The 23,910-nt window shown below is 40.6% G+C and overlaps 1 protein-coding gene across 1 annotated transcript in view; it reads left to right on the forward strand.

The window, feature by feature from the left end:
• The window catches only part of NOTCH2 (notch receptor 2), a 166,910-nt gene that overhangs the window by 129,455 nt on the left and 13,545 nt on the right, over window positions 1-23,910 (forward strand). Inside the window, exons 16-25 of the mRNA XM_028102049.2 lie at window positions 435-554; window positions 975-1,127; window positions 8,512-8,740; window positions 9,520-9,721; window positions 11,368-11,521; window positions 12,090-12,274; window positions 13,823-13,955; window positions 18,993-19,229; window positions 21,612-21,724; window positions 22,572-23,077. Coding sequence (XP_027957850.1) covers window positions 435-554; window positions 975-1,127; window positions 8,512-8,740; window positions 9,520-9,721; window positions 11,368-11,521; window positions 12,090-12,274; window positions 13,823-13,955; window positions 18,993-19,229; window positions 21,612-21,724; window positions 22,572-23,077 — 2,032 coding nt within the window. The remainder of the gene's footprint in view (window positions 1-434; window positions 555-974; window positions 1,128-8,511; window positions 8,741-9,519; window positions 9,722-11,367; window positions 11,522-12,089; window positions 12,275-13,822; window positions 13,956-18,992; window positions 19,230-21,611; window positions 21,725-22,571; window positions 23,078-23,910) is intronic.

Consider the following 23,910-nt stretch of genomic DNA (forward strand, 5'->3'; position numbering starts at 1 on the left):
GACTCTTAGCTATGGAGATGCAGAAACTGTTGCACTTGACTGATGCAGGTGTCCAAATCCATAATAACTACCCATAATAATAAAGACAAGAGCAGCCCAACAGTTGTTGAGCACTCACTCTATGTGCCAGGCTCTATGCTAATAAAGACTTTGTAAACATTTTTTATTTAGTCCTCAAAAAGCCTCTATGAGTTACATACCATCCTAGTTCTTATTTTGTTTATGTGGAAGGCTCAGAGCAGATAAATAACTTGCCTGAGGTCACATAGTTAGTAATCAAGGTAGAGCTAAGCCTCAAAGGACCCAGGTCTCTCAGATTCCAAAGTTTTTAACTGCTGCCTTAGACTTGAATTCAGAGAACATCCGTTGGTATAGAATTTGAAAAATTTCGGTCTCCTTGGCTATTTCTCTAAATTCTGTCATTTGCTTTACAGGCAAGAATTGTCAGACGGTGTTGGCTCCCTGTTCCCCAAACCCATGTGAGAATGCTGCCGTTTGCAAAGAGGCACCAAATTTTGAGAGTTATACCTGCCTGTGTGCCCCTGGCTGGCAAGGTAACAACATAGGAGTTAGAGAAACCAGGAGTTTTAAACAAAGTGGTCAGATCATCCGATTAACATGGAAGGCCCAGGTCTTCTGAGGCCTGCCCATCATCAAGAACACCGGCCTTGTATAGGACCTGCTAACTGGCATGACTTAGAAAGCCTTTTTCATTTTCATATCTTTGGGGCCCCCTAGTGGCTGGAAGACTCCAGCCCGAGTCTAAAACCATGATGTTCTAAAGGAGTTTTACCACCTGGGCAAAACTTGCCCAAATAATTTTGTGCCAGGGACACAAAGCCTTACAGAACTTCCCAAAGCAGGACACCAGCCAGAATATCCCTATCTACTGCAGCTGCAGCTCAGATCCCCCATACATTTCTGTGGGACTCACCTTCCAAAGACAGGAGCATTCATTGCACCTGTATTTCTAGGTCAACGGTGTACAATTGACATTGATGAGTGTGTCTCCAAGCCCTGCATGAACCACGGTCTCTGCCATAACACCCAGGGCAGCTACATGTGCGAGTGTCCTCCAGGCTTCAGTGGTATGGACTGTGAGGAGGACATGGATGACTGCCTTGCCAGTGAGTATGCCAGCCAGCTTGTAAATCCCCTGAGGCACACAGGGAGCAGAGCAGAGCCCCATTGGGGCAGGGGCCTCTCAGTGCTGAGACTGGCCATCCCAAGAGTTTATCACGTGTCTTTAACATTAGAGTTTTTATTTTTATATATTTATTTATTTATTTTTAGATTTTTATTTATTTTTTGACAGAGAGAGAGACACGGTGAGAGAGGGAACACAAGCAAGGGGAGTGGGAGAGGGAGAAGCAGGCTTCCCGCGGAGCAGGGAGCCCAATGCGGGGCTTGATCCCAGGACTCCGGGATCATGACCTGAGCCAAAGGCAGACACTTAACCGACTGAGCCACCCAGGTGCCCCAACATTAGAGTTTTTAAATCTCCTTTCAAAGCTACCGGCTTTAGGAGTTGAGGCAGTAGAATCTCTTTAAGCATTCCCTTACTGATTTCTTTTGTAATGACAAAGTGGGGACAATGCTATGATAGTTTCTTTTAAAGCAGATCTGTTGAGGTATAATTAATATAAAGTATACTACCAATATTTTAAATGTATAATTCAATAAGTTTTGACATTTGGCAACTGAAACCATCTCTAAAGATCATGAACATATCCACCCCCTTAAAAATATTTTCTTTTGTAATTTCCCCTCCTTTCCCCTTCCCTGTTCCAGGCAACCAGGGATCTACCTCTGTCACTACAGATTTATTTGCATTTTTTATAATTTTATATAAATGGAATCATTTCATGCAAATTCTTTTTTTGGGAGAGGGAATATGACTTCTGTCATTTAGCATATTATTTGAGACTCATCTATGTTACATGTATTAATAATTCATTCTGTTTTATTGCTAAGTAGTATTCCATTATTTGGATATACTATAATTCACTAGTGGAACATTTAGCTTTTTTTAAGTTTTGGGATATTACAAATAAAGCTGCTATGAGTGAGTCTGTGTAGACATGTGATTTTATTTCTCTTGAGTATATATCTAGGAGTGGAATAGATGAATTATGTGGTAGGTATATGTTTCACAGAATTGCCAAAATGTTTTCCAAGATGGTTATACCATTTTCATTCCCACGGGCACTGTTTGAGAGTTCCAGTTGAACCACATCCTCAAGAACACTTGGATGTGATTGCCCTTAATTTTAGCCTTTCTAGTGGCTGTATATGGTATTTCACCATGGTTTTAACTTGAATTTCCCTACTTACTGATGATTATGAGCATCTTTTCATGTGCTTATTGGTCAGCCATCTACATTACTTGCTATACTGACTATTCAAAACTTCTGTTCATTTGAAAAATTGGATTGTTTGTCTTATTATTGAATTGAAAGAGTTCTTTATATTCTAGATACAATTTCTTTGTCAGATATTTGCTTTACAATTATCTTCTCCCAATTGTAGCTTCTGTTTTGACTGTCTTTTGAAGAGAAAGAGTTTAATTTTGATGTTCAATAGAATCTTCATTCACAGTTCATTTTTCTTGTATGTTGTTTAACAAAACTTTGCCTAACCCAAGGTCACTGAGGTTTATCTCCTTTGATTTCTTCTAAAACTTTTATACTTTTAGTACTGACCTTTAAGTCCACAATCTATTTTGAGTTAATTTTTACATGTAGTGTGAGTTTTAAAAGTTTTAAAGAGTAATTTTCTGTGGTAATATTGCTAACCTCACTTATTAATTCTAGATTAGTTTAGCTTCTAGTTTAGTTTACGTTTTCAGGATTTTTTTATAATCATGTTATTTCTAAATAAGTACAGCCATATACATTTTATTTCTTTTTCAGTCTACACACATTTTATTTTTCTTGCATTATTATACTGGCTAAGACTTTTAGTAAATGCAGAATAGAAATGGTAAGAGAAGCAAATCTTTCTTTGTTCTTGATTCTCGGGAAGTATGTATGTAGTCTTTTGCCACTAAGTATGATGTTACTTGTAGGTTTGGGGTTTTTTTGTTTTGTGGTTTGGTTGTTTGTTTGTTTTTTTTTTTTTTTTGGTCTTCTATCAAATTGAGTAATTTACCATATACTCCTGGTTTGCTGAGAGTTTTTTTTCTTTTTATAATGAATGAATGTTGATTTTTTTCCCAATGATTTTTCTTTATCTGTTGAGGTAGTAATATATATATTTTTTTATGTAGGTGAATTATGTTAACTGATTTTCAAATGTTAAACTAACCTTAAATTCCTGGGATAAATTCTACTTGGTCTTGATGTATTATCTCTCTCATATTTATTGGATATGATTTCAAAGTTTTGTTATGAATTTTTGTATCTATGTTCATGAGGGATATTGTTCCCCAACTTTCTTGTGCTATGTTTGTATGGTTTTGGTAAGAGGGCAATGCTGGCCTCAGAACCAATTGGGAATGTTTCCTTTCTATTTATTGAAACAGTTTGTGTACAGTTGGTATTACATCTACCAAACATCTAGGTCTGGAACTTTCTTAGAAGGTTTTAACTGTGAATTTAATGTCTTTAATAGATATATTTATTCAGGGTATCTATTTCTTTTTTATTGAGCTTTGGTAATTTGTATCTTTCAAGGAATGAGTTTTACTTTTTCTAAGTTGTCAGAATTATTGGCATTCATAATATTCCCTTATTGTACTTTTAATGTCTGTAAGATCTGTGGTGATTTCCCTTCACTGATTTCAGATATTGGTAATTTACATTTTCTCTCTTTTCTTTGCAATTGCTCTTGGTAGAAGGTTATTGATTTTATTTTATTTTTTATTTTAAAATATTTTATTTATTTATTTGACAGAGAGAGAGAGAGCACAAGTAGGCAGAGTGGCAGGCAGAGGGAGAGGGAGAAGCAGGCTTCCTGCAGAGCAGGGAGCCAGACGCAGGGCTCGATCCTAGGACCCTAGGATCATGACCTGAACCGAAGGCAGCTGCTTAACCGACTGAGCCACCCAGGCGCCCCGGGTTATTGATTTTAGTAATCTTTTTAGTTTCATGATTTTTCTCAGTTGTTTTACTGTTTTCTATTTCATTGATTTCTGCTCTTTATTCTTCCTCTTTTGGAACTAGCTTGCCCTTCTTTTTCTAGTTTAACATGGAAGCTTAAACCATTATTTTTATTTCTTTCTACTTTTCTAACATAATAAACATTTAGTGCCGTATATCTTTTTCTCAAAACACTGATTTAGCTGTACTTCACAAATTTTGATACATCATTTTTTTTCAGCTCAGAATACTTTCTAATTTCCATTTTGATTTGTTCTTTGACTCATAGATTATTTAGAAATGTGTTCTTTAATTCCAGATATCTTTTTTTACTAAGTTTTTAATTGTAATTCCAGTATAGTTAACATACAGTGTTCTGTTAGTTTCAGTTGTACGATATGGTGATTCACCAATTCTACACATTACTCAGTGCTCATCATGATAAGTGTGCTCTTTAATCCCCCTCACCTATTTCACCCATGCCCCCACCCACGTCCCCTCTGGTCACCATCAGTTTGTTCTCTATAGTTAAGAGTCTGTTTCTTGGTTTCTTTCTCTCTCTCTCTCCCTCTCTTTTTCTCTTTTCCCTTTGCTCATTCATTTTCTTAAATTACACATATTAGTGAAATCATATGGTATTTGTCTTTCTCTAACTTATTTTGCTTAGCATTATATTCACTAGCTCCATCTTTGTTGTTGCTAATTCTAAATATCTTTTGTTGCTGATTCCTTCCAGATAGTTTTTGTTATTGATATCTAGTTTAATTCCATTGTGATCAGAGAACATACTTTGCATCATTTGGATTATTTTAAATGTATTAAATTTTGTCTTATGGCTTAGTCTATGGTCTGTTTGGTAAGTGTTCTGTGTGCACTTGAAAAGAATGTCTCTTTTGCTGTTTTTTGGTGTGTTCTATAAATGTTACTAATTTAATAGTATTTTTAGGTCTTCCCTGATTTTCTTTCTGCTTATTCTATAAATTATTGACAATGATATTGAAATCTCACTATTATTGTGTATTTTTCTCCTTGAAATTCTTTCAGTTTTTGCTTAATGTATTTTGAAACTCTGATTTTAAGTACATAAACATTTAAAATTGTTATGTTCTCTTGAAGAATTGAGTCCTTTGTCATGAAATGATCTTATTTAACCCTTGTAGTATTCCTTTTTCAGAAGTCTTCTTTGTTTGATACTAATGTAACTACCTTCCCTTTCTTTTGATTATTGTTAAGTATTTTTTCCATCCTTTTACTTTTGGCCCATCTGTGTCTTTAAAATATGTTTCTTATAGAGACCATATATTGAGTCTTGCTTTTTCTCTCCGATATGATGATTTCTAACTTCTAATTGAGGTATTCATGCCATTTAAATTTAGTGGTTGATGGTGAGATGACTGAGTTCAGTATTTGCCATCTTGCATTTTACTTTATCTTTTTCCTTCCCTTTCCATTTCCCCCTCTTTTTTTGCCTTCTTTTGGAATAATGGAGCGTTTTTATGATTACATTTTATTTCTTCACTGGCATATTAATGACATTCTTTTTTTTTTCTTTTGGTGGTGGTGGTTTGGGGTTTGCAGTATGCAACTTTAACTCATTACCATCAACTATACTACTTTGTCTAGCATAAAAACCTTACAACAGTATACTTATATTTTCACTCCTGCCCTCTGTTCTATTATTGTCATATATATTATAATAAATGCCCCAAAATATTATTTTTGCTTCAAATGGTCAATTAATTTTTTAAGAGATGTAAAAATAAATTAACAGTCTTTATACTTAACAACATATTTATAGTTTCTGGTGTTTTTCATTCTTTTGTGTAGATCTGAATTTTGTCAAGTATCATTTTCCTTCAGCCTGAAGAAATTCATTTAATAATTCTTGTAGTGCTTATCTCCTAGTGATTAAGTCTTTCTGCTTTTCTGTGTCTAAAAAGGTTTTTATTTTGCCTTAGTTTTCAAAGATATTTTCTTAGGGAGTAGAATTCTAAGTTGACTTTTCCCTCAGCATTTTCAAGTCATCCTTCTATTGTTTTCTACCTTACATTATTTCTGAGGAGCAATCTGCAATAATTATTGTATTTGTTTCTTTATATGTTATTTTCTCTCCTTTGGCTGTTTTTAAGGTATTTTCTTTCCACTGATTTTTAGCAGTTTGACTCTAATGCCCCTTATTGTTCTTCATGTTTATTTTTGGGGGGGTTCATTGACCTTTTTGGATATATGGGTCTAAATTTGGAAAATATTCAAGCACTGTTTTTTCAAAACCTTTTTGCTCCCCTTTACAAATTTCATCATACATCTTTTAGGCTGCTTGAAGTTGTCTCTCTGTTCATCAATGCTCTATTTATTTTTTTAGACTTTTTTTTTTCCCTCGGTGCTTCATCTTAGATAATTTTATTATTTGAAGATATTTTGATATATCTTCAAGTTCACTAGTCATTTCCTCTGTAGTGTTTTGTTTGCTGTTAATCCCATCCAGTATATTCTTTTTCTCTTCATTGTATTTTTATCTCTAGAAGTTTGATTTGAATCTTTCTTATGCCTTTATCTCTTTCCTAGTCGTATTCATGCCTTCAATTCTCCTTCTTGAACATACAGAGTATATTTATCATAGTTGTTTTATTGTCCGCACATTAATTCTACCATATGGGAAATTCTTAGGTCTGTTTCTATTGTTGACTGTTATCTTCATCATAAGTTATATTTCTTGCTTCTTTGCCTACCTGGTAATTTTTTACTGGATGCTAGACTTTTTAAAAAAATATTTAGAATAATTTCAAGCTTTGTTTAAGGATCATTTGGAAATAGTTTGATCTTTTTGGGTCTTTTCTTCAGGGTTTGTTAGGTCCAGAACAGCGTTTAGTCTAGGACTAAAATGGCTCACTACTGAGATAGTACTCTCTGAGGATCCTACTTAGTGCTTAGTTAGGAGTTCTTTTCGTTTTGACTGTCATGAACATTAGCTATTCTCAGCCTAGTGTAAACTCTTGGATTGTTCTGCCTCTGTCTTTCTAGTGGTTCTTTCCTCGGCTTTGATAGTGTCATCACATGCATGTGATATACGCAGTTACTTATCAGTACTAACCGCTTATCAGTACTCAGTTACTTACTTCTGTGGTGATTAAATCATTAAACTTCAAACAAGGTTATCACAATGTGTTAAGAATAATGGCACCTAATTCACACATAATTTCAGATCACCATATGGATGGCACCAAACTAGGTCCTGGCAGTGCCAAGGTAGATAAAACCCAGTGTTTACATTCATGAAACTCATAGTCTATTGGCAAAGAAAGCTATGCAGACAAATTGAACATTGTGTAGCAAATAGTGAAGAAAAATATGTCCACAGCAGTTGATGGAGAAATTTAGGGGAGTGGGATCAAATTATTTGGATTTCTTTTCCATGTTAATTATTTTATCAGTCAAAATTTTCAGTATTTAAAATCTTTCCTATTGGAAGTAAAGTTAGCAATATTTATAATTAATTTAAAATAATTCAGTAAGTTATGGTGAGTTTCCTGAAAGATGCTATGGAAATTACAGTGTGCTATGCACTGTGGATAAGAAGGGATAATATGATTTTTTACAATTTTTCCAGTCAAGATTGCAGATGAGCCTTAGAGTGGAATTAGCCTAGTAGATGAATAAGGTTTTAAATAAGCCTCTTATCAAATCGGGGCTACATTACCCACCTGATGTTTAGTTCTCTTTTTATGTAGATGACCTGTCTTTGCAATTATACTTTAAGGTCCTTAAGAGCAGGACCTAACTCTTATTTTTCTTGTTCTAATATGTCATGTATATTTCAGAGGACTGTGCCATAGAGTAGCTCAAAATTTGTTGATTAATTGCTGTGAGCCTAAAGTGTTCTAAGATTGAGCTGTGTGATATATAAAATTTTTTTAAATGTTTCCTGATTCTGCCTAAATCAAGAAAACAAAAACAAACAGGGAAGAGTAGAGGGAAGGAATGGAAATGAAAGATGAAGGGAGGGAAAAGATAGGAAAGACAGATCAGCACAGGGGGCTGCTTAGTATATATCCTATCTTACATCACCCACTCCCATCACCACATACACCTTTTGAAAACCTTTACTGATATTTTTGAGATTCTGTGTATTGGGAGCACATATTTGATTAGCAAATGTGGGGGACCATTGTAAGTTTTTGCGAAATTCCTAGTGGTGTATGCATAATTCATTCCAATTATCAAACAGGTTAAGAATCTCAGGCAAGTGTTACTGCATTCATTTTCGTAAATGGGGGAGTCAAGGCAAAATAGATATAAAGAAAAGTACAAATAGAGAAAAGTCGGAATTGTTACTGTTCTTAGTGTGACTCAGTTCAGGTCACTTACCTTTATAGGTCTAAGATTAAATTGATGCTATAGTTCAGAGCTCTAATTCTTGTGTGTAATGACTTAGATCCTTGCCAGAATGGAGGTTCCTGTGTAGATGGAGTGAATACTTTCTCCTGCCTGTGCCATCCTGGCTTTATTGGGGATAAGTGTCAGACAGACATGAATGAGTGTCTGAGTGAACCCTGTAAGAATGGAGGGACCTGCTCTGACTATGTCAACAGTTACACTTGCAAGTGCCAGTCGGGATTTGATGGAGTCCACTGTGAGAACAACATCGATGAGTGCACTGAGAGGTGAGCAATCCATACACTCAGCCACCAGTGTCTTATGGGAAAAAGGGAGAAAGGAGGGAAAACTACAGAGCACATTGCTGTGGTTGCAGGGCAGGGTAAGGTATGCACCTGGGTCCCATTCCATCATCTTCTATTGCCTATTTCCTGATTCCCTGTAGATGTGTAGTTAGCAGGTCAAAGGTCAGAGATTGAAAAGCTTAGTGGGATGGACCATCATTTATTTCTAATGCTTAAGGAACAGGAAGAGTTATAATTCTGTTCCATTCTCCTCTTGGTCCCTTGTTCATTTCAGTTGACATTTTAAAAATTCCTATTTTTTTGCAGATTTGTCATCACTCTTCGGTAATTTCTAGATGTTTTTTTTTTTTTTCCCAACAAGTTTATTCTGTTTCTCTTTCAGAAAGAAATCTAGAGTCAAGAGCTACTTATTTAGCACTTTTCTTATAAATTAAATTGACTTAGGGATAAAATGAAATGTGATACATGGAAAACCACAGGACTCGGTAAAACCTGGAAACCTTCACTTTCTCTGGGAATCTCTAATAAACTCAGTCTTTTATATACTCCTGGAACCTTTTTGGTTGTAGACATGAAGCTGGGACTCAGGCTGATTGACTCCCAGTCTAATTTGGAAAAAGAAAATTTGCTAGATCTAGGAGTTTAAGATGCTCAGGAGTATTTGCCTCTGTAATGTGTTAGATTCTAGGAATCCGATTTTTTTAAATAGCAGGTCAGAGGAACCAGATTACATAGCTGGCATTGCTCTCTCTGCTTCTCAGCTCCTGTTTCAATGGTGGCACCTGTGTCGACGGGATTAACTCCTTCTCTTGTTTGTGCCCTATGGGCTTCACTGGCCCCTTCTGCCTCCATGAGATCAATGAATGCAACTCTCATCCATGCCTAAATGAAGGAACATGTGTTGATGGCCTGGGTACCTACCGCTGCACCTGCCCCTTGGGCTACACAGGGAAAAACTGTCAGGTAATTAAATTTCAGCCCACTCAGCTCCCTCAGAGTAGCTGAATATTACACTACTTCTCTTCTAAGCAGAATAAACCCCTCCTAAACAGGGAAGTTCTGACTCTCAGGGGGGTTGTCTCTGAGACAAATCTGCCTAACTTCTTAATAGCTGGTAGATTCCAAAGTGGTGACACTGGCAAGATTATACAGATTAACAAGCATGAGATGGTTGTAACAGGCTAACCAAGAACTGCAGAGAAATACATGTGGGAAATAAGTGCATAGATAGTATTTATGTTGGAAATGCAAAAAGGGAAATCAAGAACAGTTTAAGTAAAGTCTTTAAACGTCAAATACAGTATCTGAAGGGATAATAATAATAATTATTAAGTCTTACAGTGTTGTAACATTCTCAAAACCAAGCTAGTCACGTGTCTTTTAAATTCAGATATGTAAATATGTATTTTTATAGACTCTCAGAGCCAACTAGGGCAGCCTTTCATTTCATGAAAGAAGAAACTTGAGTCCCAAAGGGGGCAAAGGTAACCTTTCCAAGGCTGCATACCAAACAGCATTGTATTTATTTATTTTTATTTTTTTAAATTTATTTATTTGAGAGAGAACGAACGATTGGGGGGAGGGTCAGAGGGACAAGCAGATTCCCCACTGAGCGCAGAGCTGGACATGAAGCCCGATGCGGACATGGAGCCCGATGCGGGGATTGATCCCAGGACCATGAGATCATGAACTGAGCTGAAGTCAGATGCTGACTGAGCCATCCAGGCGCCCCACATTGTATTTAATTTTATGCTATATTTACCTCTTAAACAGTGATAGAATGATAGAATAACAGAACTCCAAAGAATTTAGGACTAAGTGACCAAATCTAACTAGCCTTACAGGGTGCACTTCAGTTAGGCTTTGGCTATATTGGACGTGCAAATAACTACCTCTGCATATTAAATTAAACAGCTCGATGCTGATTCTGTGGATGAGAAGGACATTCTTCCTTGGGCTCTTGCTCATTCTCACAGTATGAGGTTACATGTGCCAGGGAGTGCTCCACCCATACCGACTGGCCCCTTCTTTCACAAACACTCCATGAGTGTGACCTTGCTCTCCCCAGGGGTCAGGACACCACATGCGAGTTACAGAGAAAGGAACTAGTCTGCTCATACTCTTTGCCTTATGTTTTTCATAAGCCTGATTTTCTCCCCTGTAAGTAAGCTCTGTGACAACTTCTAGGTTTATTAACGGGCTTTAAGTCCTTTTACTTGTAACCACCATGGACAGATTTGATTGAGACTCATGTAGATTTCTCCCACAGGATTAGCACAGGTGTTATGAACCTTCTGACAGCTGTAATTTCTTTCTTTCTGACTGTTACAGGGTGGCCACAGATCTGGACATAGTCATAACATAGGGAATAACTTTATTAGGCTCCCTCAAATTCTTGAACTTCTGTGGTAAGAACTTTTTAAATAGCAGAGCTAAGAAGAATTAGACTGTATAAAATGATTGGATTACCGGAGAACATTGGACTATTTTAAGACTTTGCTGAGGGCTCTTTTTTTTATTTAGTGTGTTTTCCTTTGATTCTTAAAATGCAGTGTGACTTATTTTCTTCTTTTCTGATATTTGGATGTTGATGTATCCTTCTGTTTCAGACCCTGGTGAACCTCTGTAGTCGGTCTCCATGTAAAAACAAAGGTACTTGCATTCAGGAAAAAGCAGAGTCCCGGTGCCTGTGCCCATCTGGATGGGCTGGTGCTTACTGTGATGTGCCCAATGTGTCCTGTGAGGTGGCGGCCTTCCATAGAGGTGAGCTCTGCCTCCTCAGGCTCCAGGGTCACTCCCCAAAGTAGCGGCCAACTAGCAGCATTTTAGGACAGGTATTGTTACCTTGGGAAGAATGGACAGTGGTGGGTGGGCAAGACTCTACAAAAGGGTCTGAGATGGAAGGTGAAAGGCAGAGGCACATGCTTAGAGATTCCAAAAAGAAATGTATGTAAAATGAAATGAAGGCATATTCTACTTTTAGGACTTATTTCTTTTCTTTTCTTTCTTTCTATTTTTTTTTTAAGATTTATTTATTTTAGAGAGAGAGGGAGCAGGGAGATGGGGAGGGGAGGGTGGAGAGGGAGAGAGAGAATCTCAAGCAGACTCCATGCTCAGCATGGGCTCCATCTCACAACCCTGAGATCACTACCCCTCCTGAAGTCAAGAGTTGGATGCTTAACTGAGCTACCCAGGCACCCCAGGGCTGGTTTATTTTCAATATAAATCTGGTGCTGAGCGCCATGAACTAGATAAGAATATAGTTAGTTGGTCTGAACCTGACAGGTCGTGTGCTCTCCTGTGATGTTTCTTCCTGTACTGGGTTTCCTAGGGGTGTCCACTGACCACCTGTGCCAGCACTCCGGCATCTGCATCAATGCTGGCAATTCGCATCACTGCCAGTGCCCCCTGGGCTACACTGGGAGCTACTGTGAGGAGCAGCTCGATGAGTGCTCATCCAACCCCTGCCAGCACGGAGCCACCTGCAGGGACTTCATCGGCGGGTACAGATGTGAGGTAAGATGAGCAGGCAGAGGTCAGGGGCCTCCCGAAGATGGCACAACTATTGTGAGCACTAGCATACTGAAGTTAGCGGCTTATGACTTATTTTTACAATTTATTTATTTTTTTTCACCAATCACCATTATATTGTCTACCAACCACCACTGGTTTCAGCCCCCTTTGTAATAAGTTCACATGGCTCCAGTAAGGTATTTTTATAGAGGTCGGGAAACATCTCAGTCGCATAGGGTTGCCTCCGGGTTCAGAGCCAACATTCACTGCCAGAGTGCATTTCACAGGCCAGCCACTCAGTGGCCCCTGGGACTTCCCTGAATAGCAGCTGAGATAGGAGAAGCCACTTTGAGGTGTGTCCTGAAGTTGCTTAGCCGGTTCTGTGTAGCATCACACTAAATATGACATGTATATATTTGAGGAAGTGTGTGTCTGTTAAGGAACATGTCACTGTCTTCCTGATGGCTGGGCTGATAATGGGTAGAGCAAGATGTTAACAAAACACCAGAGTCTTGAATTTGACACCAGTTCAGGCCACCCAGGAACACTGAGAAGAGCTTTACTTCTCATAAATGAGCTAAAGATGGCCTCTTTATATTGGCTCCATGGTTATTCCTTCACAGCAGGCTGGGACCTGTTAGTTCAAAAGCCACCAGTGCCAAATTCAAATTTTTACACAGCCAGTTTTTCTAAAAATAGCCCTAATAAAGTAGATTTTTAGCCATGTAGAGCCTTTCTGCTTTGTATATTCTGCAAAACAGCACCCAATATCTGCAAGCCATAGGTAAGCCCCAGGACATAAAGACCCCAAGCCAGTGCTGCCCTTCAGAGCTCTCTGACCCAGAGACGGTAGCCTGGCTGTACCAAACATGTAAGCCCCCTCTCTGTTACCCCTTTCCTTGGAATTCACTTGCCATCCTCTCTTACCTACCTCTCCACTCTGGACAGTCTCATGCTGTGAGGGATGCCCTTACATGCAAACCTGTCAAAGCATTGCCCAATAAAGCCACTTCATGGTCAGGGTCTTTTTCCTTGATCAGCCCTGAAATTCCTCACCCCCTGCATCTACGACGTTAGCTAACATGGCCCCTCTCCCATCTCAGCCAGTTTCTCATACACATGTGCGGTTTCCTGAATCTAGAGACCAATAAATGCAATATGTTTACTATTGTCCACACGTACCGTTGGACTGAGTCATAGGGTCCTCATCGCATACCAAGGAATGCATATTTTAAAGATGGGAATACCTGCATTGAGGAGCAATGAAAGTTTTGCACAGGTGTCAGTTCTGAAATATCCCTCAGAATGTTGAGTCCTTGCCTTTGTTATAAAGTGGCTTTTCAGCTGGAAGATGTAAATGTCGGTATGCTGCAAGTTGGCCCTGCACAGGATGATTGGTAGAGCATGTGATGGTGCTGGAGAATCATATAGGAGCTGGGTGGGGGCAGGGGGTGGGCAGAGGTATACACCGACCTTCCAGATCTCATTTGCTGTGGTGGTCTATTTCCAACAATGGTCCAATGTTTCTTCCCTTTTGCTTGTTCCTATCAGTGTGTCCCAGGATATCAGGGCGTCAATTGCGAGTATGAAGTAGATGAGTGCCAGAATCAGCCATGCCAGAACGGGGGCACCTGTGTCGACCTTGTGAACCACTTCAAGTGCTCCTGTCCACCAGGCACTCGAGGTATGAAGTCAGCCCTGCCTGTCTCCATCTAGGGCATTTTCTTAAGTTATAAATCCATTTTTAGTGTGGAGGAGTTTTTAAAAAATTAACCATTTAGTTCTGGATTCTGGTAACTTAGGCCATTTCATGTTCTCAGTTCTGTCTGGTTGTTGACATTTTTTTTTTTATGAACATATAATGTATTATTTGTTTCAGAGGTACAGGTCTGTGATTCAACAGTCTTACACAATTCACAGCACTCACCATAGCACATACCCTCCCCAATGTCCATCACCCAGCCACCCCATTCACCCACCCTCCTCCATTCCAGCAACCCTCAGTTTGTTTCCTGAGATTAAGAGTCTCTTATGGTTTGTTTCTCCCTGGTTTCTTCTTGTTTTATTTTTCCCTCCCTTCCCTTCTGATCCTCTGCCTTGTTTCTCATCTTATGTTCCATGAAACACAGAATGTGGAAATGATGCTGTGTTGCAACAAAATTGGCCTGGTTAGCAAGATTTCTTGGTGCTTCAAGGGAAAATAACTAGTGGTCTCTTGAATAAATAATTCACATTTACTAGCTTGTGTATTTTTTTAAACTTGCCAAGTATTGCCTCCATAAGGTGGGGGAATGAATGAAATGAAAATATTTGCCTATTTTCATAAGCCCAGAGGAGGAAGCTGATGGCCTAAGGCTATAACTAAGAATTGCAGTAAAGCCTATGGAGTCCAACCCTAGACTGAATGATGGGGCATTAGTCTACTGTGGGCATTGCCCCTGCCTCCAAACAGTTTTCTGGAGAGAGCTTGGAGTATTGTTTGTTAGGAGAGATGTAGTTATAACCGTTCTGAGCAGCCTGTGAAAAGGAAAAAAGCTGAGTCCATCCACAATGGTGAGAAATTCATCTCAGTGTCAGAATGGAATGTCAGGGAAGTATTTACACTCTCTTAGACCTTTGTGCCAGTGAACTTTGATAATTTACCTTCCTTGAGTTTGGGGTTTGGCTAAACTAAAATAGGAGAGTACCCCACTAATAGGATAGTTATCAAGCAATGAGGTTAAAGAGGAAGAGAAAACTCAAGAGAAACAGCCTTTAAATATTTGAATAAATATTTGAATATATCCTGTGAAAAGGGGAGTTGTTCTCTGCTCTAGAAATCAGTAGTTGAAAGAGAAGAAGTGATTTTGATTCATTATTAGTTTGCTCCTTTTAATAATTTTACTGTTTAGGACAAGCTCCAATTCTGGTGGTAGCAGATTAAACCTCAGATCTCAGTGGCTTAACACAACGATGGTATTTTTGTCACTCAAAGTCTGAGTGTCTCTCTCTGTATTTTAGATATGAAGTTGCAAGCACTTGGCCTCCAAGGCCTCCACAGCAGAGGAGGAGGGACAGACTTGTAGGGTCATGCAGACTTGTAGGGTCATGCAGACCTGTAGGGTCATGCAGGCTCTCCCTGCCTCAGTCTGGACATGACACCCATCATTATTGCTCATAGTACATTGGCCAGAATTAGTAAAATGGTCTCACTCTGACTCCAGGGGAGACTGGGAATATGGAAGAGTCCATGGATATTCATTGTATGCTAAGATTTCTGCTGTACCCTAAATGTTTTATGAATTACAGTTGTCAGTCCTAGAATGGACCATTTCATAAGGCAACAAAAGTTCTCTCTTCTGTTGGTTAAGGATGGCTTAAACAATAGTTTTGCTATTAGTATTGACAGTCTTTTTCAATACTTTGAATATATCATCCTACTGCTTTTTGACCTCCAGGTTTTTGTTTTTGTCTTTTAATGAGAAATCAGCTGTTAATTCTTATTGAGGATCCCTTGTATGTGATAAGTTGCTTCTTCCTTGGTGCTTTCAAAATGCTCTCTTTGTCTTTGTCTTAGGACCTTATGGTTATGATATGTGTAGGTATGGAGCTCTTTGAGTTTATCATGCTTAGAATTCATTGAGTTATCATACTGTGTGTGCTTGATTAGGTATGTAAAGTGGTATTTATTTCTCCTGGCTTGACTTCTCTGGCCATTGGTGAACCTTCAGGAGACTGTCAAATCCCATAGATTCATTGTGAGAGTTATCACAATGATTGTTTTTATTTCAGTACTCCTGAGCTTTGGATCTTGGCCTGGGGGCACCTCCAATTCCAGGTTATGAGCTAACTGTTCTGCATATCCTTACTACTTTGCTTCAGGCTGAGGTTGAGCTCATTCTCACTCAATAGGTCTGTCTATTACTGCTGGTTCCATTCTGATGGGATGCATCTGTATTCATTTTACTAGCAGCCCCTAATCACCAAATAGTCTGTGTAAGTGGGATCACAAACTGGGTTTTTTTTTTTACTGTCTTGTTTTTTATTTAGTTTGTAAAAAGGTAATATATGCACATGTCCCAAATTTTATACATAGACACACACACACTTAAATACATACACATGTAGCAAAAGCATCAAGTGAAAATTCTCTTTCCATTCCCCTGCCCTATACCTAGTTCTCCCTCTCCCACAAACAAGTAAACTTTACTTCATTTTACTTTCTTGTGTATCTTCTAGTTTTTTTTAATGTGTCCTTCAGAATTTCTTTTTTATTTACCCCACTTCTTACTCTGAAGATAGGGTATTAGATAAACTCTTGCACTTGATTTTTTTTTTGTTTTTGCTTAATTGGAGATGTTTCCATATCAGTTTATAGAACCTCCTTAATCTTTTTCACCCTGTAGAATTTTGAGCATAGCCTATTGAACCAGTGTCCTAATGATAGAACTTTGGGTTTCTTGCATGTGTATATTTGTAGATAAATTTTCAGAAATGGAATTGCTGGATTAGAGAATTATGTGCATTTGTAATTTTGATTGATATTGCTGATTCATAGCGTATGTGTATACTGGCTTCTTCTCAGTGAGGATGAATGTAGTCTCATCTATGAGTCATTTGGTTTCCTCTTTCAGTGGTTTCTCTGTATCTCTATCCTTTTTTCCCTATTACATGGTTTATCTTAATATTTTACAGAGATTAATTATGATACAAAATATTCTCAAATATTTTTTGTCTTTGATTTTCTTTGATTTTTTTCATGCAGAGCTTTTTATTTTTATTCTTTTTTAAGATTTATTTATTTATTTTAGAAAGAGAGAGCAGGGAGAGGGGTGGAGGGAGAGGGAGAGAGTGAATCTCAAGCAGACTCCACGCTGAACATAGAACCCAAGTGGGGCTCGATCTTAGGGCCCCAAGATCATGACTTGACCAGGAGTCGGATGCTCAACTGACTGAGCCATCCAGGCACCCCTGGAGCTTTTTCTTTTCTTTTTTTTTTTTTAAGATTTTATTTATTTATTTGACAGAGAGACAGCAAGAGAGGGAACACAAGCAGGGGGAGTGGGAGAGGGAGAAGCAGGCTTCCCGTCGATGTGGGGCTTGATCCCAGGACCCCGGGATCATGACCTGAGCTGAAGGCAGACGCCTAACGACTGAGCCACCCTGGTGCCCCTGGAACTTTTTCTTTTTAATCAGTTTGGATTTATCAGCCTTTTTTAAATGGCTTCTGGATTTTGAATCCTAGTCAGCAACACCTTCTACACTCTAAGATTATAAAGGAATTCTCCCATATTTTCTTCAAGTACTAGAAAACTGAAGCACTTTTTCCATATGGCTACTAATTTGCCCCAACACAATTTACTGAATATTTGATCTGTACAATAATTTGAGATGGCAGCTTCATCAAATTCTAAATTCCCTTGTGTATTTGGGTGTTATTCTGAACATTTTTTTTCTTTATTCTGTTAATTTATCAATACCACTCTGTTTTAATTAATTAATTAAATTTTCCAGACTGTGGTTATGGTTTATTTTTTCATATAACTTTAGAATCAGGTTGTCTATTAAAAAATCCTGGTGGCATTTTTTATGGGGGTCACATTAAATTTATGAATCTGTGTAAGGAAAACTGACATCTTTACAGTGAGGAGTCTTCCTAACCAAATCGTAACATCTTTTCATTTATTCATATCTCCTTTGTGCCTTTCAGGGCTATTTTAAAGTTTTCATATAGGTATAGTGCATTTCTTTTTAAGATTTATTCCTATATTTGTCTCTTGAAAATGAGGTCTTTTCTTCCTTTTTTTTTTAAGATTTTATTTATTTATTTGAGAGAGAGCATGAGCATGGGTAAGGGGAAGAGAGAGAGAGAGAGAGAGGGACAAGTAGACTCCCTGCTGAGCACAGAGCCTGATAGAGGGCTCTGTCCCAGGACCCTGGATCATTACCTGAGCCAAAGTCAGATACTCAACCGACAGAGCCACCCAGGAGCCCTCTTTTTCCTTTTTAATAGTCTTGCTTATATTAGTGTGTGCTACAAATATAAGTGGCAAGAATACAGAACTGTTTTCCTTTCTTTTGTAATTTTTTGAATCATTCATAGAATCATCTCTAGAATTGTCATTGATTTCTTTTGTACTCTAAAAAATATTTACAGATGTTCATACTAGATGGCTCATTTACATCTATAGTACATTAAATGAGTTCTGTTTTAAATGGAATAACCTTTGAGCTCTCAACAGGATATTTTCCCTACAATTTTTAAAAATAAGAGACTAGTACACATTATTTTATAGGAAAAAAAGTCAATGGTCTAAAACTTAAATATATCACTCAAAATTTAGTTCCAGTTCTTACCAATATTTTTACATACTTATAATCTACATGTTGATTGTGATAGTCTCTTTTGAACTGTTTCTATAGTTTGAGTAAAAGGAATAAATTAATGAAAAGTTGCTGGGTCTCCCAGATGGGGCAGATAATGCTGGCTCCTGCCCAGGGGACTGCTTCAGTGGGTTGTGTGGGAGGGTACCTGTGAGGCCCTGAGAATATTCTTTCCTTGGCTCTTACTGGTCACCAGGAGGGTGGCAGCTTCGCCCTGCCTGACCTAAAAGGTCCCGTCGCAGATTGAGACATGTAACCTGAGTAACTGCAAAGTGCTGACAAGGGTGTCTCTCTTTGGCTGGAAAGCAGCGTTCCAAAGAATGTCATCCATTCTCTGTCTCTTCTCTCTTTTCTCCAGGCCTGCTTTGTGAAGAGAACATTGATGACTGTGTCGGGGGTCCCCACTGCCTTAATGGTGGTCAGTGTGTGGACAGGATCGGGGGCTACAGTTGTCGCTGCTTGCCTGGCTTTGCCGGAGAGCGGTGTGAGGGGGACATCAATGAGTGCCTCTCGAGCCCCTGTAGCTCTGAGGGCAGCCTGGACTGCATCCAGCTGACCAACGACTACCTGTGTGTCTGCCGCAGCGCCTTCACTGGTGAGAGCCTCGCCAGCAGCCCCAGCACTCTGCCTCGGAGGGGCCTTGAGAGAGGAAATTGGGCCCCGTATGTCACGTCGCCGACCCAAGTGAAGCTTTTTTCTTATGTAGGAAAAACTAGACCATCTTAATTCAGAGCCCAGTTTTTCCTTAGGTCTGTGCTTCATGGATGTTATAGTCCATCTCTGTCTTTTTTGTTTTTCCTGGGATACTTTCTCTTCTGTTATACACTGATGATATCATACTGTAGCAGAAATACGAAAAAAGACATAGAATGTTGGGAGTGGTTGAGCAAAATAACACTTTTTAATTGGGGCAAAATACATCTAACATAAAGTGTACCATCTTAACCACTTTAAGTGTACAGTTCAGTGGTATTAAGTACACTCACATTGCCGTGCTGTCAACACCAAACCACCCAAAGAACTCTTTCATCTGAGGAAAATAATGTCTTGTGTTCAGAAGCCGTGCATCTGTTCTGGTTTCACCACCTATCTCCTTTGGCACGTAGAGACCTGAGTTACTGGGTAGTCACTGCCACGGTGACCTTTCCACCTCTGGGACCCAGACAGGGTTAGGATCTGCTAGGTCACCTAAGGGGAGGAGGTCCGACTTGGGGTGTGTTTAAGAAAACCAGTTCATGAGAGTATGTACTAGAAAGCTTCAGAGGTGTGACCTGCACAGCTAAGAGTTGGCCATGCTCCCAGTCTCTTCTCAAGCTGCTGCTTTTTCATCACGGATCATAAAGATGACCAAGTCCTGCCTCGGAATAGGGGCTTGTCATAGGCACTTATTATTTCTGAAGATGGGCAGCTTGGTGACTTTGGGGGACTACAGTAGTATCTAACAGTGGCGGTGTCATCAGATACTCAGACATCTGCCTGGCATTTCTGGAGTCATTCCAGACTATGCTGTAGTAGTATTCCTTGGGAGTCAGATAATAGGCTACAGTGGTCTCCTTAGTAATAATTTGGCAAGTTGGACTCTGCTATATTGTGAGCCCATCTCTAGACTTCCTTCCTTCCAATTTTAAAGATATGTTAGTTTTAAGAACTTTGGTAATTTATGAAGAGTGGGAGGGAGTTTGCACTATGGAAGGTACCTGGATGTGATAGCAAAAGAGGAACAGTGCGTTATGAACGTCATACCTACTGAGGCAATGCTGGACACAAAGAGTATGAACAGTCTGTCCTGCAGCCTTATATTAGCCATGAGGTGCTTGGGAAGCCAGAGAAGCAAAACTGACTGCTATTTCTCTCATTGCCTTGGAGGCTTCCTTTATGGGGAAACCCTGACAAGCACTTAAAAAGAAAGGGGGAAACAGGAAGGAAGGACTGAAGATTGCCTTGAATTAGGGTCCCACCATCGGGAAGTAGTGGTGATGTGTTGTCCGCACTTGTGATGGAAAGGAATGCCTCGAGCTCCTTGGTTGTAATTATTGCGAGCTGTGGTTGCTGAGATGAACGCTGGGGGGCCGTCTGTCACCGAGCCCCATGCCCATGTGATGGCGGCTCTTGGGCCATGGCTGCCGCTGTGATTTGAAGAGTCAGGCAACAGTAACCCTTGCCTCTTAACTCTGGTCAAAACTATGCCTGTTTTAATTTCCTTTTGAAAGCCCCTCTTCCCTTGGGCAGCGGCTGCACTCCGGGTGGGCCCATCTCCTGCTGTTTGCCGGGGGGCGCCCAGCTGTGTCTCCGGGTCTCCCCCTCGGCCCCAGTTGCTTACTTCACTTTATCCTGCAGCGGTGGCCTCGGGATGCCCTCTGTTTTAGAACTGTCTCTAGAGGAAATTAACTCTGGAAAAATTAAGCTGTATTTTAAAGCAGTGCTGATCAGATTACAGAATGGCTAGAAAATGACTGAAAAGAGAGTTTATGGATGAAAAATCTCTGTAAGCTACCAGTCACCACTTGGATGTGTTGGCCCGGTGTAGCCTCTCCTGTGAAGTTGACAGCTTTAACAAAATGCACCGAACAGTTTTGGTAAATGTTTCTTTTGGCTTATGGAAGCTAAAAGTATCTTCAAAAAAAATGAAAAAGCTGAGGTGTCCTTTTCTTTTCCTTCTCTTCTCTTTTTTCTTTCTTTTGGTCGGATTAGAATGATTTTTCATGTCCCTCTCCATCCTGTTGTGTGAGTCTGTTGGGGATGTGTGCCCCGTGTACTTACTGTGTGGGCGGGGCAGATGGGGGCATTGGCCTGAGCCAGGGGCGGTCCAGTGAGTGTTTTTCTCATCTTCTCATGTTCCCTTGGGCTTAGGACCCAGCTCGCACCTCTTGCCCCATCCCTCACCGCCTGGCCAGCTCCTGTCCCAGCAGCACTCTGTTCAGTAATGTGCAGTCAGTACTTCTGCCTTTTAAAACTCCTTTCCATTTTCTGTTTTGAGGTCGTCACTGTGAAACTTTCGTCGATGTGTGTCCCCAGATGCCTTGCCTGAATGGGGGGACTTGTGCTGTGGCCAGCAACATGCCTGATGGTTTCATTTGTCGTTGTCCCCCGGTAAGTGCCATGTTGTCTATTTAAGGGGCATGCTCTTTTTCATACAGTCTGGATAAAGCTGTTAAGATACGCCCAGAAACAGTGAGCTCCCTAAATCTGTGACTCGCAGTCTTCAGAAGCACTAAGAGAAATCCACGGGAATTGGTGGAATGTTCCCTTGAAAACAAGACTAGGGTCTCTGGCTTCTGGGTGTGCCGGAGGGTAGTCTTGCCTCCCCGATTGGGGCAGTGTTGGTTGGAAGTGCTACTCTGCTTACATTCCTTAGCAGGGATTATTTGGGAGCAAGCTGCTTGTTACACTAGAAGGAAGCCTATTTTTAGCCATTTGCTGTGCAAACTCTTTGGCCTCTGCCAGAGGCTAAAACCTCCCTAAAACAGAGATCCCTATGTGTGAGGATATACCAAAAGGAAACCTGGGTAGTCACCTTGGTCTGGCTGAGCAGGAAGCAGAAGGATAAAATGACATGGAAAGCTTTTTAGATGCCCCAGACTCCTGAAATAACGTCCCCCTCCCCTGCCCCAAAGCCATTATATGAGTGGTCTAAGGACAGCTAGGGAAGGTGCTTCTAGATAACGGTGTCATCTGAGTCTTATCCCACCTCTGACGTCTGGATTTAATTTCTGAAAGTGAGCTCTTAACCTGAGAGAATTCTACATTCATCCCATGGAACCTTCATCCCTGACCTTAGGTTGACTTGAAGAGGCTTCTTCCTAGAACGTGGTGCAGGAGGCCACATGGAAGGATTTTAGCCATGTGTCTAATCTTTATCTTTCTGGAGGTGTGGCAGAGAAGGGATTGGGAGGAAAAACGAGGCCCACTGTCCTCATTCTTTCACTGATTTCCACAGGGATTCTCCGGGGCAAGATGCCAGAGCAGCTGTGGACAAGTGAAGTGCAGGAGAGGGGAGCAGTGTGTGCACACGGCCTCAGGACCCCGCTGCTTCTGCCCCAACCCCCAGGACTGCGAATCAGCCTGTGCCAGTAGCCCCTGCCAGCATGGGGGTAGCTGCTATCCTCAGCGCCAGCCTCCTTACTACTCTTGCCAGTGTGCTCCACCATTCTGGGGCAGCCACTGTGAACTTTACACGGCCCCCACCAGCACCCCTCCTGCCACCTGCCTGAGCCAGTACTGTGCCGACAAAGCTCGGGACGGCATCTGCGATGAGGCCTGCAACAGCCATGCCTGCCAGTGGGATGGGGGCGACTGTTCCCTGACCATGGAGAACCCCTGGGCCAACTGCTCTTCCCCACTTCCCTGCTGGGATTACATCAACAACCAGTGCGATGAGCTGTGCAACACAGCCGAGTGCCTTTTTGACAATTTTGAATGCCAGGGGAACAGCAAGACATGCAAGTAAGAGTCCAGGGTCCCCAGAAGCTGAGGGAGACTATCACTAACACACCTCAGTTCCTCGTTCTTGCTCCTAACCACTCCGGGGCTTCAGCCCAAGCTGCCTCTGCTTTTCAGACTGGTGCCCTGAGGCCCTCTTCCTGGTGCTGGCCTTGCCCCGCCGCACGCTGCCCTGTGCTCCCCCTTGCTGACAGAGGCCCAGGAATGCTCGTGCACAGCCACCCTCTGTCTGCCTCTCTCTGCATTCTTACCTGCCGCTCTCACGACCTCCTAGGGGAAATAACTTTTGGAAGTGGTGTTACCCATTCCCAGGCAGACTCTCACACCTGCCTGCAGGATGAATGGAAAGGTCTGTACCTCTCTCTGTTCACCCCATTCCTTTCTTTTAGACAGGGTTTCCCCATCTAGGTTTATCAGGAAGCAGAAGCCAGATCAGGCCGCTTAACCCTCCTGGTTGTTACTGTGGCGGTTACAAGGTGCTTTATGGTTAAAGAGCAACTTTCCTTTTAGCTGTCCCATTTAATTTAATCTCAGTGAGCTCTCAACAACCTTATGAGGCATAGGTACCATTAATGGTCTTTCCCAGGTGAGGGAACTGAGACCTGGGAGGTGAGAGAACTTGCCAGAGCACATACAGGTATTGCTGATTCCCAGGCTCTACACTGAGCCAGCGTGGCAAGTTGTACCAGTGGCATAACTATCGAGCGGTGGGAGTGGGGAGGAGAGTGGAGATGAAATGGTTTGTGCATCGTTTAGGTTTGGGGACTCAATTTCCTTTTCCCAGTATTTGAAAGAGGCTGTATGTGCTCTGGTACAAATTTAAATCTGGTCTCCCG

Source organism: Eumetopias jubatus, unplaced genomic scaffold (assembly GCF_037043125.1).
Source record: "Eumetopias jubatus isolate StellerSeaLion01/CBP00866 unplaced genomic scaffold, mEumJub1_p1.0 scaffold_4, whole genome shotgun sequence".
NCBI lineage: Eukaryota > Metazoa > Chordata > Mammalia > Carnivora > Otariidae > Eumetopias > Eumetopias jubatus.